This window comes from Mauremys mutica, chromosome 24 (genome assembly GCF_020497125.1).
Source record: "Mauremys mutica isolate MM-2020 ecotype Southern chromosome 24, ASM2049712v1, whole genome shotgun sequence".
Taxonomy (NCBI): domain Eukaryota; kingdom Metazoa; phylum Chordata; order Testudines; family Geoemydidae; genus Mauremys; species Mauremys mutica.
In genome coordinates this window covers 5,125,380-5,141,671 of record NC_059095.1, presented here as the reverse complement: position 1 = coordinate 5,141,671, position 16,292 = coordinate 5,125,380, and the positions used below count along the sequence as shown (strand labels likewise).

At 60.9% G+C, this 16,292-nt stretch overlaps 1 protein-coding gene across 3 annotated transcripts in view; it reads right to left on the bottom strand.

Annotated features, from left to right (window-relative positions):
- Positions 1-9,557: 9,557 nt before the first annotated feature.
- ABCA7 (ATP binding cassette subfamily A member 7) overlaps positions 9,558-16,292 on the bottom strand; it is a 44,583-nt gene continuing 37,848 nt past the window's right edge. For all 3 annotated transcript variants that reach the window (XM_044998900.1, XM_044998899.1, XM_044998901.1), the window contains exons 43-50: positions 15,505-15,567; positions 15,088-15,194; positions 14,190-14,331; positions 13,969-14,103; positions 13,407-13,510; positions 12,821-12,913; positions 11,846-12,089; positions 9,558-10,788 (exon numbers count right to left, since the gene is read on the bottom strand). In XM_044998900.1, the coding sequence (XP_044854835.1) occupies positions 10,645-10,788; positions 11,846-12,089; positions 12,821-12,913; positions 13,407-13,510; positions 13,969-14,103; positions 14,190-14,331; positions 15,088-15,194; positions 15,505-15,567 (1,032 nt within the window). In that variant the 3' untranslated portion in view covers positions 9,558-10,644. The remainder of the gene's footprint in view (positions 10,789-11,845; positions 12,090-12,820; positions 12,914-13,406; positions 13,511-13,968; positions 14,104-14,189; positions 14,332-15,087; positions 15,195-15,504; positions 15,568-16,292) is intronic.

The window sequence follows — 16,292 nt, the reverse complement described above, 5'->3', positions numbered from 1 at the left end:
AGCTGCCCTTGTGCTGTGGTTGTTGGTATCTGGCAGAGTTATCGCTTTAAGTTGCAGCAACGCCTGTATTTTTTCATTCGGTGTTTGGAATCCATCCAGGGCTCTGGTGCCCAGCCCACAAATTAAAAATCACTCAGGCTGGCTAGCTACTGCTTCCGGCCCCTTGTTAAAACAGGCTTCCAGGGCCCCAGCACACCACACAGAGCAATGGATTAATGTCAGAATCCCCCCCAGTGAGATGGGTCCCTGCCATGATCAGCCCATCCCTGGTGGCCCCAGAGGCATTTAAAGAACCTAGGAGCATGCCCCCCTGTGCCTGGCTAACCTCCCCCCCCCTCCTTCCAGGATCCACATCTGTTGAACTTTCCCCCAGTTCTGTGTCTGGTCAAACTACTGCCCTCCCCCCGAGCTCCGTCTGGTTAAACGGCCTGATCCTGGGAGCTGTATCTCGGATCGCAGCTGTATTCAGCGCTCTGGCTAGATGCAAATCACAAAGCTCCAGGTTACAGCCAAGCATTGCCCCGGAGGCAGGCTGCCCCCTTTCAGCAGCTAAATGTGACCGGGGTGCTGTGCATTAACCACGCCCTTACGCTTGAGGTTCCCAGGGAGCCCCCCCCCAATCCCTAACTCAGCCACTGCAGCACCTCGGGCTGGGTGTGGTCTGTGGGGTGATTAACCCCAGCTGTCTGAGAGGCCTGGCAAAGGGAAGCTGGACAAGGGCCAATACCCCCACCCAGCTGTGAAACAGGAGGTGCCCTGCTGAGTTGGGTGGGGCAGCAGGAAACACCACCTCTGCTGACAGCTCAAAGCTCTTACTCCCCTTAATTAGACTCTGCTTGCGAATAAATCACTGCTATAGGGGCCCTTCCCATGCTTGGCCAGGTGGCTCGCTCTGCTTCACCACAGCTGATTCTCACCGTGGCCTCAGCCCACCTAGCTGCACTAAACAGTGATTCTCACGCCCTCTTTCTGGTCCTTTGACATAAGTGGCAAAGAAATCAGTGGCGCTCTTGGCTCAGCACTGGCAACTGTGCAAAGGCACCTTGCAACTACGGAGCCCTTCCGAGCTCCAGTGAGGGCCAGCTGGTTCTCTGCTGCAACTCAACATCCCACCTGGTCCTGACGGAGAGCTGTGCCCAAGATGCTGGCTGCAAGAAGTCTGGCCCTGCTGCTCCCTTCAGTCCCAAGCCCCAGAAGAACCAACTGTCCTTGGTGAGGTGACCTGGGAATAACTTTCAAACCTTTCAGCAAAATAATTGTAACTTGTTCTAGACCTTTAATGAAGAAACCCTACAGGCCTTTGAAGCAATCTGCGATCGGGCTTGACAGGTTCAACCCACAGAGCGCTCTTCTGGGGCTCATTCCTTCAAAGCAAAATCTAGCCATTGAACTGAAGCAGGAGCCCAAATGGCATTGTCTGGAACCCCTTTACGGGGCCGCAAGCAGGTTTCAGGGGGGGCCACCAAGCAGGGCTGGCATTAGACCTGCTGGGGCCCAGGGCAGAAAGCCGAAGCCCCCACCACCTGGGGTGGAAGCCTGAGGCTCCAAGTCCTGCCACCCAGGGCAACTTAGCTTCGCAGGCCCCCCTGTGCCTGTTTTATTTTTAGAGGTGTCAATTTGCCGTTTTCTGACATTATAATAGGGGCGCGTTGCAGCCTCCTGGAGTCCTTTGTCTGTTTCTGTTGTTTTTTCTTGTACACCTGGCTTAGCGCTGGCCTTCCCACGTTGTTTTTACACATACAGGCCTTATTTACACACAGAAGGATTAGTTTATGCAGAACATTTGAAACAGGACCATCAAGTCGCAATGCACAAGAGTACCATCGTGGCATCTTTTACTCATTTTAAAATGCTAAACTTACAACAAAGCAGGGACCGTAAAATGTCTGTTACTGCCTTGAAATCTGCCCAGACACAGATTCCAGCTGATGCATCTTTTCCAAATGGCCCATTTAGGCCATTCCTTTTTGGAATTACAACACAAGCCCTGTACGAGGATTGACGTCCCTGCCTCCCTGTTGGCCTCAAGAGCCTACGCTGAGGCACCCTCCCCGGGGCGTTCTGGGAGCGACAGCCATGATGTGGCTCTACCGCAGAAGCGGGCTGCCATATTGAAAGCAAGGCCGGGCTGAAGCCAAGGCGTGTGGCTGCACGTCGCCCTGCCCTGGGGCGTGGTAGGAGGCCCGCGCCAGAGCGCTTTGTTGATCCAGCCTGTTTGTGTTGCTACTGGTGCCGCGGCCTTTGAGCTCCAGTCAAGCCTGGGGACGCTCAGCTAAGGTGGAGCCCCACAGAGCGTGGGCAGAGCAGCCCATGGAGGGCCGGGAGAAAGCCCCGGTGAAGGTCTGTTCATACAGGTGCCTGCAGACACAGGGAGCCCACCCCCAAAGCAGTGCTGGAGGCCTCAAAGGGGACATGCCGGCCGGCTGCACCGTCACACATTGCGCCAGGCCTTGACCATTAGCCGATGCACCCGGACACCGCTCCAGCTCCCCCGACAAAAGCCAGATTGGTGTTCCGGGGCCCCTCACGCCCTGCCCCAAAGAGCCCCGCTGCACAGGAGCCCGTCGTCCGTGTGGGAACATGCCCCACCCAGCAAGAGAGAAACTGGCTGCAGCCACAAAGTCTATGGCCAACCTTTCCGAGGAGGCGGTGAGACCCTGCCCTGCCTGTCACCGATACAGACCAGCAGCGGCCTGGCTGCTCCTGGACACCAAAGTCCTCTTAACTATTATATTGTCCGGAGGCTCAGAAGCCTATTGGCTGTATTGGGGCAAAGCAAATACCTTCTTGACCTTTGCAAAAACAATATCCTCACCCTTGCTGTGGCAGCTGGCTTGCTGCAGCCAGTGCTGATCCCAGCAAGCGGCAGCTCCTGGTGTCCAGCGGTTCCTCCCATCTGTGTTACTCACCTGCTGGCCATAGGCTCACACACAGAGTGCAGGCTCTCCAGAGAGGGGCACGGCTCCCTGCTGGCCATAAGTCCAGTGCTCTGGCCTCTAGAATCGAATGCTAATAAATACCAGCGGCTACCGGGGGGTGGTGGCGGGGGGGAGATGCTGCAGGTAAGGGAGCATAAGAGGACATCATTAGCGTGGGGGCAGGGAGAATAGCGGAATAAGGGCTGGGGGTGGGAGGTTTGGGGGTCATGGGGAGAGGGATGGAGGCTGTCCTAAGTGAGAGGCAGTGTGGCCTAGTGGTTAAAGCGCTGGGTTGGGAGACTTGGGTTCTATTCTTGAGTCTCCCACAGTTCTGCCTCTGGTAAGTCCCAGCTCCCGCTTGGTGCCTCAGTTTCCTCATCTGTAAAACGGGGATAATGTGACTGACCTGCCTAGCTCTTCACCAGACAGGCTGGCGTGCACCGTGCTGGGTGACTGGGTGGACTAAGAGAATGGGCACCAGGTGCAGCCCAAGTGGCAAACCGGGAAAGGGCACATGGTGTAGGGGGTGCTCAGTAGGGTGCAGGGGGTGTTGGGGGAGGGGCTTATAGACAGCAGAACAAGAGCAGGGAGCCAGAAGTAGAAGCCTCGTGACTGAGTCATTCTAGTAAAACCCTTGGCACTGGCCCATGTGAGCAATTCCACCTTAAGAGGTGCCCGCCTGGGCCCCACCCCATCCCCTGCAGCAGGCAGGACTGGGGCTGAAGCTGGCTCTTTGGTGGATGAGCTGGCTGGGTCCTCGGGCTCCGTTCATTGCTTGGTTACTCTCCGAGTCGGCACAGAGCAGGGGGCAGGCTGGGCTGGAACAATGGCTGGCACCCAGCCGCTGGGGCAGGAGGGTCAGTGGTGACGGGGCCACGGGCGTTCCAGGGCGCAGACCGATTCCGGGGGGGCAGGTGGATGGATCTGCCCAGAGGAGAGGCACCAGGGCACGGCCCATGCTGGGAACCTCCGACCTGCCTCCATGAGCTGCCAGCCACGTCCTCCTCCTCCGGCAGCAGCTCTCTCCATCTTCCCTCCTTTGGCCTAAACTCCTTCCCCCTCTGGTTTAGTTCCCCCTCCGCCAGCACCACCTCTGCCAAAGAAAGTCCTGCCTTCCTCTGGGGCAGGAGACCGACGCCACGCTACAAATGGGCTTGGGCCACCAGACGAGGGGAAGAGCTCAGCAGAAATTACCACCTTTCATGTGGACAGACCTGGTGTTCCACCTGCCCCCATGCCAGCCGCCGCTGGAAGGTACGGCTCAGGTATAACCCCCATCCCCGGCAAGCCTGAATGATTCCAAGGGACCTTACAGGTAAACCGTGTGGGTGTGTGTATAGGTACCGAAATGCAGCCTCCTCTGGGGTGGGACTCTGTAGCTGTTTAACAGCTGCACAGCTATTGTATAGCACAGGGCAGCGAAGAAGAGCATTGCAGCCACCTCAAAGCGTGGGGTTCAGGGGCGAGGGCGGGGGGCTGGGCAGCTGCTGGAGGCGCCAGCCGAAGCCAGGCTCTGCTCCCATCTGGGTGTGATGTCAGGGCACAGACACAGCTGAGATTAACAGGGAGCAGGCAGCGCCTTGGGCCGTGGCACTTCTGAGCAGAGGGATTTAAAAAGAACCCACCCAAATTGCTTCCTTCGGGGGCAGCTGGCAGCAGGCTTGGCTGAGAGAGAGCCTGGGTTCTGGGCAGAGATGGGCAACGTTCAGCGTTCCTCTTTAATTCCAGACCGCCCACTGGTGAAGGCAAGAGAAGCCTGGAGATCGGCTGGGCCCCCGGGGCAGGTGGCAGACTCCTCTGGTAGGGGTCACAGGATGGGCAAGCGGAAGGAGAGAAAGAAGCTAGCTCCTCGGGCCATGGCCCCCATCCTTGAACACGGGAGAGGAGGAACAGGGTCTTCTCCACCCAGCTGCAGCCCTTCAAAGACCCCTGCAGAGGCCCTGTCTGCTCCACAGGCACCCAGAGATGCAGCCAGCAGGGAGAAGCCCAAGCTCAGGAAGATCTTGGTCGACCTTCGCCCCGTTCTGGAGAACGTCATGGAGCCCTGGGACTCTTGGGAGGGGTGTTCAGAGACGAGGAGCATCCGTAGCGCTGGGTGCTCTCCCCGGGAGCGTGGACAGCCCAGCAGGGGAGGCCGCGACAGCAGAGGTGGAGCCAGCGCCGTAGAAGATCAGACTCACCGGGTCACCTCTCTGCCTCCCATAGCGGCCCAGCCCAGAGACAGCGGCCAGGCTGCTGTGGCACGTAAGCCACCCCGTAGCCAGGCGCAGGTGCCAAGAGACGGCGCGCTCGCCCGCCGGGCTGCTCCGAGGCAGGAGCCCATGGCTCCAGTGACCTTCCCGAAGATAAGCCTCCAGCCAGAGCCAGCGGAGCAGCTGCTGCCCCCTGAGCGGAGCAGCTCAGCAGAGATGGTGAGTGCCACCGCCTGCTGCTGCTTCCACTCTGCCCTGTGGTCGCCATCCCCAGAAGACCAGGCCCAGCCAAACGAACCCCTGCAGCAATTTGTACCAAGCCCGGGCATGTGATTTTCCACAAGGATGGGATGAAGGAAGGGGCCTTAGAAGGAGCAGTGGGGGGTGCCCCCCCCAAACACACTGGATCTGCTTAGGGGTGTTGGAACGTGGCCACCATGGGGCCTCAGGTTGCAGTGAGTCCGTGCACGGGGGGTGGGGGTGCACATCTTACAGGTCTCGCTCCTCCCTCTCACCCAGGCTGGAGCTGGCAGCCTCCTGAGGCCAGAGCGCTCCCCAGACATCCAGCTCCCCACCCGCCTGCTCCTGCAGCGCCTCCAGGAGACCACGACCAGCCAGAACCACCAGCTGATCACTCAGGCGCTGCAGTCTCTGCGCAAGGAGCTGCAGGGGGAAGCGCCTGCCTCGCCCAGCGAGTAAGTGAACCCCACAGAGCCCGCCCAGGCTGCTTGGAGACCCCTTTGCAGCTTCACCCCCTAAAGAGCTTTAGCACGGACAAGCTAGGTCCCTCCCCACCCCCCAGGGCACCTTCCGGGAGTAGCCCTGCACATGCAGCAGGGCGCCTGGGGACACGGCTAGAAGGGCCGGGGGGGCTTTGGTGACATGCAGAGGTGACAGTCTTGCGTTGTAAGGCCTCAGCCGACGTCAAACCCAGCCCCGCCTGCCCTCAGCCAGCCCCCTGCAGCTCAGCATACTCAGCACCCCAGATCCTGCATCTCGGCTTGGAGGCGGAACAGAAGGGGGGCGAGAAACGGAGAGCACGGGGCTGGGGATCAGGGAAAACTCCCGCAGGCCTCTGCCCATCTCTCCTACCTTCCACCCAGGGATCACTTTGCAGACGCTCAGCGCGGCCTCACCCCGGGGGTAGCTAGCGCCAGACTCAGTTTACTGAGCGGGACAGGACTTGCCCGAGCTCACTCAGCAAGTGCAGACCAGGAATAGAACCCAGGAGTCCTGGCTCCCACTCCCCTGCGCTAGTCCCCAGTCCCCAGAGAACTGCATGCAAGCCCTAAGTGGGGGCTCCTGCCTGGGCACGTGGAGAGGGGCTCCCTTACCTATAGCACCAAAGTGCTCCCCTGGGGAGATAATCCACAGCTGGGGGTTGGGGGGGCAGGCAAGGACCAGGCTCCCATCCCAGCACCAAGGGGCCAGCCCAGCTCGCGTGACCCCACTGTCTCCTTGCAGAGGGGAGAGGTGGCGTTTGCTCCGGGAGCCTGCGCTGAACAGGAAGGATGATGCCAGGAGGAGGAACAGGAAGGCCGTGGGGCTGCATCCTGGGGCTGCAGAGAGGAGACTGGTGAAGCTCACCTGGAGGACAGGCAGGTGAGCCACTGGGACAGCCGCGGGGGGTGTCTTCCAGCCCCATATCCCTCTGCGGGGATCCACAAGAGCTCCCCACCACCATGTACCCCTCCGCCTACCCCTGCAGACCATGGCAGCCTGCGACTCTGAATCCCTGGACTAGGCCAGGGAGCTGGAGAAGGAACATAAGGGCAGGGAACCTGCCTTCTGCAGGTCCCAGAGTAAGGCAAGGCAGAGGGATACCACCCTGGCTGGCAGGTCAGGTTTATGCCAGCAGGTCCCAACACACTCCAGCTTTTCGAAATCCCACAAGGGCATGGTGCATCCGCAGCACAACGAACTCAGGCCTCTGCCATGCCAGCCCAGGGCAGTCGCCGTACTGCCACCCTGGCAGCGAGATCATTGTCCTTTCCAAGCCAACGTAACGGTGTCCTAGGAACCGGACAATCCAGCAGCGCAGGCAGGGCTGTAGCCGCAGCGAGAGGGCAGGAGAATGAGATGGGGCAGAGCCAGAAACCACAGGACATTCCTGCCCTGACAGGATCTGCCCCCCCACTGAGCCCAGTCCAGCCAGAGGATAGGGCCAAACAAGACAGATCACATTCCCCGAGCCAGGGGAGCGGTTCCCCGGCGCTGGCACGCCGCCGGCTGTACCCACAGACACCTCTGGCCCTTCTGCCCTTTTCTTAAGGATCGGATCCAGTTGGGAATCGAGTGCTGGTGAAACCCATGGAGCCCCAAAACGCCTCTAGCCCCATCAGCATGCACTGTCCCCTGCGTCTGTGCTGCCATGAAGGCATCTCCCCTGGGGCTAAGGAGTGGGGTGCCCCAGGGGATGGAGGTGTTTTGTGCCAGGGACACTTGCTCACTAGGACCTGGATTAAAGCCTCCAGCTCCCTCTGTTTCCTCCTTCCTGGCATCTCCTCCCCTTTCCCTCTCCCGTTCTCTTCCAGCCCCATTGCCGGCAACACCAGGGAGGCAGCCTGCCCCCAAATCCACCGCTGAGAGCCCCACGCCGAGAGCAGCTCCAGCCATGCAAACCTGCTCGGGCCCATGTCAGAGCACCACCCTGCTGGAGGAGAACACAGCGAGCCCAGCGCAGGCAGGAGCAGAGCCAGAGAAGATCTGGGGGAAGGGGGAATAAAGAGGATTCAGAGGTTGCTGGATCAGTTGGCCTCAAGACGGACACTTCTCACCCAGCACAGGACCCTCCGGGTCAGCTCCTGAGCCTCTGGCCATGGTGAAAGCGCCAGAGGCTCCTAGACCCACATGGCCAGAAAGACCCCCCAGCTCTGCACCAAAGACTGGCCTTCCCCAACCCCAACGGGCCTGACAGCTGGATTTCTAACTCCGCCTGATTGGCCCTAGCTGCCTTACTCCACCTGTGGGATGGCTCCGCCAGGAGTTAACCCCCTGCTTGCCGGTGATCTGTAGCCATTGGATGGTGGTCTGCCCCTCTGTGCCCCCAGCACCCAATGAGGACAAAGTGGGATGTGTACGTGACGGGGACCGAAATGCAAAGGCCACCTCTCTGAACCAGAGAAAAAGAAGTCACTTGGTTCCATGGGGTGTAATTAATCTGTGGAACTCACTGCAGGTATAGAGAAGAGAATCCAATGGTTAGAGGTAGGGGGGAGCAGTCAGGACTCCTGGGTTCCATCCCAGTGACCATGGGCAAATCGCTTCTACTTGTGCCACATTTGCCCTTCTGCACAATAAAGGACATTAAACACCGGGCCTGAGGGGTTAATTATCTGCAGGGTATTGAAAACCTTCAGCCAGAAGATGCTACCTTACACTAGGCCCCTATGTACTAGGGCTATGGGTGGGTTAGGAACTCGTAGCGGGCGGCTAGCACCTGGGAGACTTGCCTGCCAGTCCCAGCTCTCCCGGTGACCTTGGACAAGCGGCCGAGGGCCCGATTTGTAACCCTGGCCCTCGGTTCCCATCTGCACCATGGGATTTACAGCCCTGCCCTGCCTCGCAAGGGGGATAAATACACTCACGCTTGGCAGCGACTCAGAGACGGTGGAAACGGGGCTGGCTGAGGGCCCTAGGGCTGCGGAACGGGGGAGGAAAGAGAGAAACGAAGGCCGAGCGGGAGAACAAACCCCGATGCCCAGCTAGAATCATTCACCCACAGGCTGGGGGTTACTGGGTGCGGATATTTAATGCGCTTCGTATTTCACGCGAATCTCCACAGACTCTGCTCTATAAATACCAGAAAACAGAGCAGCTACGTGAGAGAGCCCAGCCCCGGTGCCCTCCGGAGTGCGCGGGCAGAGCGGCCCAGGCACGGGGGCAGGGTCACGCCTCTTTGGGGCCAGCGTTGGGTGGAGAGGCATCGGCCGAGGTGTTTGTAACGGTCGGCTGAGGCGCGGCGATGCCCCAGCCCGGCCTGACGCCCGGGGCACAAACGCCACAGTACGTGGTCAGCGGCCACGGCCCACTTCTTGGACCGTTGGGAGAAGAGGCCGGCCATTGCCACGGCAACATGGTCCCGGGCATGGGCCATTTTAGAAGGGGATAATACAATACTCAGATGGTGGGCGGGGCTGGTGGGGAGAGTGGGCGGAGTCTGTGCTAGGACGGCCCCCGGGGCGAGGGGAGCAGGCTACATCGTCCTCGGGCAGGGGAGGTCAGTGCATCCTTAGTGACGGGACGGATGGACAGAAAAGCAGGTGGCCCCGGAGAGGAGCTCTTCTCTCCTCCAAAGGAGGAGATGGGGAAGACTGGCAGAGCGAGGGCAGCTGCCCCTCCAGGGAAGGTGCCAGGAATCAGGGACCAACTCCCGATCATTGAGACCTTCACCACTGATGCCACCAGAAGCCGAGGCCAAGACCAGCCGGGAGGGGAGGGAGCCTCGGGGCTCGACAGCTCAGGGTCCGGGCAGGGGCACAGCATCTAGGGGCCCCATGCTGGGAGAGTGACCCGGTCCGAGGAAGGATTAACGCAAGGGGATGGGGACGTTCCCACGGGAGGCCCCCAGTGGAGGCAGCATGCTAAGGGGCAGGGCAGAAAGGAGGGGCTCACGGCCCAGGCAGATGAAGGAGTGTCACTGACGGGCTCCCAGCCAAGGCCCCGTGGCAGGAGGGATGGTAGCTGCAGCATGGGGAACGGAGGGAAAATGGAGCACCCGCCCCAGGATGAGAAGGGATCCCTGAGATCACACTGCTGGCGAGGGCCTTGCAGTCACTGGGGGTGGGGGGCAGCCCCACGGCCTGTTCAAACAGCAGCTCATAGCAGAATGTAGTGAAGGGCCGGGGGTGGGGCAGACCAAGGACCCCACAGGGTCCAGCCAAGCCCCCCCTTTGTGCGCCTAAGCGGCTGGGTTTAATGGGGGTAGGTCTCTGAGAAAGGCCCCTAGGCCCTACCCTGGGGGGGAAGTGCACAGGGGTGGGCACGGCAAGGGGTGAAATCCCCCCCCGGCCCACTCAGAACTGGGGCAGGGCCTAGTACAGACACCAAGCGAGAGCTGCAGGCCACAGGTGCCCGAGCAGGAGAGCCCGGGATTCAAACTCCGGGCAGAGGTGGGTGTTGGAGCCCTGGGAGCCAGATCCCACCTTCTCGTTGCCACTTAAGGCATAACGAGGCCCAGCCCCACCCTTGCTCCCGGGTGGGGGGGTGACTCACAGGAAAGCTCCCTGCACCTTAGGGTGGGGGCTTGGCAGGAGCTGTTCCTGAAGGGCACTACCCCCTCTGCACTGTTGATTCAGGTTTAAGGAGCTCCGCTTTGCTCCCCTGGGGAGACAGCCATGGACGTGGGGCGAGGACCATCAGCTGGGGGGCCTCTGCCCCCTACGAGCAATGGGTGTTTTATTGATTCAGGTTTAGGGGTAGGTCGGGCTTTCCCTCCACCCCTCCTTGCTCCAAGCAGGAGGAGCCCTGGTGCTCTGAGGGAAGCCCCCAGCCCGCCCCCGTATTTTGGCTGCACTCCTGGGTGCGGGAGGGTCTCAGACGGCACTCTCCTGGTAGCTGTCGTCTTCCAGGAAGCGGGTGATCCTCTTCCACGGGCCAGGGGGCTCGGGCTCAGACGGGGGTGCCAAGTCCGGCAGGGGCTCGTCATCGCTTTGGTCCCTGGCAAAATGAACAAACACCTGGCGGGGAAGGGACAAAAGCAACAGTCAGGCAGGGTGACAGGCACACTTGTCTAGTGGTCACAGCCTGGGACTCGTGAATTGAGTAGTGTCTGGTTCACCCTGGATCTCCGCTCTCCAGGCTGAACTGAAGGCTAATGAAGGACTGTGAGAATTCAGAGAGAGAAACGTAACAGAAAAAGGTAACCAGCAGGCCGGGTGGGGGACGGGACTAGCTGGAGGTGCACATCGGAAGTTTGCTGTGGTGCATTTGCACATCGGAAGTTTGCTGTGGTGCTGTGCAGGACGAAGAGGACTCCCTGGTATTCTTCGCTGAGGAGGTAAATGCACAGTGAGTTTGCTACATGACAGAGGGGTCTCAAGCAGGCTCGGCTGAAAATGCTGGAGAGAAATTTGGGTGAGAGATGCTTCTTTAGACGGGAGGAGACCCAGCTAGTTAAGCGGAGGCTGTAGAAAGAGGGGTAGGATTTTGTGTTCTATGTAACCTTTGTTTCCAATATTCTTATGCGCTGTCACTCGAATCTCTGCTCTTTGGTCATGCACTGGTCTGGTTTTCACTGTAAATACATGGATGTGTGGAGCATTTCCAGAGCTGCATCCTAGGCCGTAGCTAGTGAGCTGACGTGTGCCGGCTGTGGGAATTCCCAGAGGGTTCGGTGGACGAGGGGCTGGACCCAGCAGGGAACGCTCCTCAGGCTCGGCTGTGCCTAAGCCGTACAGAGGAAGCGAGGCCGGTGGGGGTCTGGGGGGAAGGACTGGTGTTACCACTGGTTGGTAGTTTCAGGGCGCTGACCCACGGCAGGCACAGACAAGATGCCTCATGCTAAGGGCAGGTGGGGGTGAGGCGCCTCACAACGCTGAGAACCCCTGGGGAACATCCCAGCTGTTGGGAAGACGCTCTCCCTGGTGATGTCCCAGCTGGCACCTACAGGGTTAAGAGGACAGTCCCTTACACTCAAGGTATGGGTAACGTCCATGTATTTGATCCTGGTCCACAGGGGGGCGCTACAATCTCCAAGACGGGAGGAGACGGGCCAAGACCCGGCCCTGGCCTCACCTGGTCCAGCGTGGTTTGGGACACGGAATAGTCCTCGATGCGGTAGGTGCCCCTGTGAGCTGACAAGATGCTGAAGATCTTGGCCAGGGAGCAGCTCCGAGAGGGAAGCTGGTACTGCAGCATGCAGTGGTGTCTCTCTTTGAGGACGATGCCGCGGAAGGAGTCCTGGATGAACGTCTCCACGGGCCGCAGGTCCGGGCTGGGGCCCGACACCCGCAGGGTGATTGTGTAGCCGTCGCCGAACCTACGGCAAACAGGCGGGCGGGTTTGTTCGTGGACACGCCGGGCGCACGCTGACCGCTGCTCAGAACGAGGGGGACCGACGGCTCTGGAGAGCAGCTCCAGGGGTTAGCACGGCGGGGATCTCTCTGAGCTCCAGCCACCGGGGGCGTTACCCCAGCCAGGGAAGGGAGCAGGAGCTTTGGGAGAGGAGAGGCAGTTGCACTGCGCCCCTGTTGGAGTCCTCTGGTTCAGCCGCAGATCGGGAGCAGCAAGGAATTCCCCGCCTCACACGAGTGCCTCAACCCTGACCCACGGCCCATTCGTTCCCTGGCCACTCCACTCGGAAGGCCACCGAGCTGGGGGCAATCAGTGCCAATAGCGATGGTGGTGTCTTGCCATCGGGACCACTAGGAGACTGGCCCGAGACCACCAGACACATTTCAGGGACTGCCAGTTGGCGGTAACTGGCGCACGCTAACACCCTGGGCTGGATTCGAACCGGCGGGCTAGAGGTGAGCCCCCCACACGAGTGCTGGGACTGCCAGCTCCCTGAGGAGGATTCATTAGGGGCAGCAGGGGGTGGATTCAGCTCCTTCCTTTCCTGCCTCAGCCTGTCTACCGATGGAAAGCGACACCGGCATGAACATTCCCTCTCCACCCCGCCCAGGTCTCTGCGACGTTCCCAGCACAGCTCGGTCCCTCGCAGGCCCTCCGCTCCGCGCCGGGTTTCCTGGAGAGATGCCGCCGCGTTACCTGTTCTTCAGGTGCTGCACGCTCCCCAGGCAGCGGAACCGGCCGTTCACCATGATGGCCATGCGGGTGCACAGGGCTTCACACTCCTCCATGCTGCCCGGAGGGAAGAGGTGATGGCGTGAGCGCCCCCGACTCGGCACCCCCACACTTCTCCCCTGCCCAACACCCCCCCATGTTTGCTTCCACTGGGCCCTTCCCTGGCGAGGGGGTGGGGGCAGTGTGGGCTAGTGGAGAACGTACTTTCCACCCAGGTGCCGGACCAGGCCCTCAGCTGGGGCAAGTCATAGGTCTGATGACTCCCAGAGGGCCGGCTACTGTTAGCTCATGGTGGCGGGGGTGTGGGGGGGGGCTGTTATCCCTGCCAGGGAGTGGGAGAGCAGCAGCGCCCCCTGCCGCAACCCCCTGGCTCAGACACAGGTCAGGGGCAGTGCTGGCTTCCCTGCCCCCTAACCCTGTGCATGGCACAAGGGGAATCACTGCACAAGGGCGGATTGACAGCTACTCGCCTGCGTGTGGGTGGGCTCGGCTAGTTCCTGATCCCCAGGGGGGTTGAGGGACGGACGAGCAGCTCAGCCCTTTCCCTTACCTGTGGGAGGTGAGCACCACGGACCTGCCCTCTTTGATCACGCTGAGGATACAGTTCCACAGGAACCGCCTGGCTCGCGGGTCCATCCCCGTGGTCGGCTCGTCCTGCAACGAGCCCCGAAAGCAGCTTTGGGTCAGCCCTGGCCCTGTCCGTACCAAGGGTGCGTCGGGGTGGGAAGCACGGCGGGTTTGGCACCGAGGCCCCTGGGCACCGCTGTGGCCGCAGGAAGGGGCAGGGGTTAATACCCGGGGCGGCCAGGGCCAGAACGCTGTAAATGAGGACTGGAGCCAGGGGCTGGAATGCAGCGCGGCCCCCGAGCGAAAGCCCAGAGGGCTCTACTGCTCCATCCCCAGCCTGGGCCCAGGAACAGAGCCCGACTGGGGAGGTCAGTTACATCAAGGCTGCGTCCCCCTGGTCTTATGTTAAATAACCAGGCAAATCAACAGGGCCGGGGTTTGCCTATGCAGACAACCATGCAAATGAGCTGCCTTCTCCCCGCTCATCCGACAGCGGCTGGAGGGGGCTGACTCGGAGTGCAGGGCAGTACCGCCCAGGCACTGACCAGGAAGACGACCGGTGGGGCACCGAGGAGGGCGATGGCCGTGGAGAGCTTGCGTTTGTTTCCCCCGCTGTATCCCCCGGCGAGTCTGTCGGCGTACTGCGCCAGGCCCAGCGTGGAGACGCCCCACTGAGCCACCTGCAGGGAGAGAAGCACAGAGGCTGAGGAGCCAGGAGACGTCTCTGCTGCTTTGGGGAGGCAGAAAGGGGAGGGGGAGCTTTTACCCTGGGCGTCTCCTCCTCGGGGACACCGCGCAGGCGGCAGTAGAACTCCAGGTGCTCCCGTCCCGTCAGCAGGTCATTGATGGCATCGAACTGGGGGCAGTAGCCCATGTTCTGATGGACCAACTGCAAGTCGCTGAGCACACTGCAAGGGCAGAGAAACCGTGCAGCTGGAGGGGGCGTCCCGCAGAAGAGCCCAGGGAAAACCGACCCGCAGGGAGGGGAGGGGGTGTCCCGCAGAAGAGCCCAGGGGAAACCGACCCGCAGGGAGAGGAGGGGGCGTCCCGCAGAAGAGCCCAGGGGAAACCGACCCGCAGGGAGGGGAGGGGGCGTCCCGCAGCGGAGCCCAGGGGAAACCGACCCGCAGGGACGGGAGGGGGCGTCCCGCAGCGGATCCCAGGGGAAACCGACCCGCAGGCAGGGGAGGGGCGTCCCGCAGCGGATCCCAGGGGAAACCGACCTGCAGGGAGGGGAGGGGGCGTCCCGCAGTGGAGCCCACCGTGCTCCAGAGAGGGGATGGGAGAATGGGGCATCCCCGGGGCTGCCAGAGCCCAGCAGAGCAGCCTGAGGGCAGGAGGAAGGGGCATGTGTGAGTGTGTGTGTCGGTGACTCAGTTCTCGTGCTAGTGCGACACACGCCCGCCCCATAGCTCCACCACCACACACAGACCCCCTCTCCCATCTGCACAGCACTGATCCCACCCTGTTCCCCACAGAGCTCCCCTCTGTACTGTTTCCCACCCATCCCCCAGCCAGGTGCTCCCCTGTCCTCCCCCCCCATTTCTCCCTGTAACAGTCACTGGGGCCCGCACCTGCCCCCCCCCCCATGAACTCGTCTGCACTTACCTGTCGTCCCCGCCTTCACCCCCCTCAGCAGTACTCACCTGCCCCGCCCCACTCACCTGTGCCCTTTCAGACAGGCATATCCTAGGGTCACCTCGGTGTCCCCCGTCAGCATTTTGAAGGTGGACGTCTTCCCAGCGCCGTTCACCCCCAGGAGACCGAAACACTGCGCCGGGATCGAACACAGGGTTAAAGGCAAACTGTCCCCTAAGCCACCCACCCTGCCTGGCTCCCCACTTCTAAGAGGCACGGAAGGGAGAACACCACTTGGATTGGGGCTCAGGGCCAGGATTTGGGGGATGGGGGGGGCTGTCACCTCTTCCTCCCTAGGACACACTCACTGGACTGTCTGCTCCATCCCCGGTGTGACATGGGCCTGAGCCAGCTGTTTCCCCCCACCGACCTGCTTCGAATCTCTCGCTCCATCGACCAGGGCTGCCTGCCCTTTGAATCCCAACCACAGTCAGGTGCCTTACCTCCCCCGGGGGGATTCCCACACACAGGCGGTCCACAGCCGGCTTCTTCCTCGCCCGGTACACCTGAGAGAGAGGGCAGGGAAACAGCCTGAGTGTGGCATCCCAGACCTGAGGCCTGGTGCACCTGGGGAGAGGGCGGAGTCACGTGTTTGTGCGGGAATCTTCCCCTCCGTGCGAATGCAGGCCAAGCACCTGCCGCAGCGAGCGGGCGGACCCACGGTGACCATCGCATGAAACCCCACCGCCTCCTGGTGTTCTAATTCCTGGCAGGAAGGGTTCATCGCCCTTGGAATCCCCCAGAGAGAGTCGGGGGATCGCAGGCGAGGGTGGATTGAAAATGTGGTCATCAAAACTGGTTTTTACAGGACGCTGGGTGTATGACGAACCAAACATATTCACAGGAAGGGTCTGCGTTTATGGGGAAACTCAGATGGTTGTCAGAGAAAACGAATGCCCCGAAACCGAAATATTCCCATTTGGCTATCGCTGCCGCCGCAGAGCCTCATGGGACATGTAGTTCAATTGCCTCATCTCTCCGTTCTCTTCTATGGGTTGGGGGCCCCTGCTGGACTGCACCTCCCATGATGCACCATGGCCAGGGACTCCCCAGGTGCACTGCCTGCCCTTTCCAATGGGGGGGGTGGGGGGATTGTGGTGGCTCATGGGAGATGTAGTACAATCCGGGGGGCCTGGCCCGTAGCAGAGAATGGGGTCCTGTGGCAGCATTTCCAAACTGAGATTTGTTGATATTTGAACAGCTGCCAAAAAATTTTAAATTTTTTTAATAA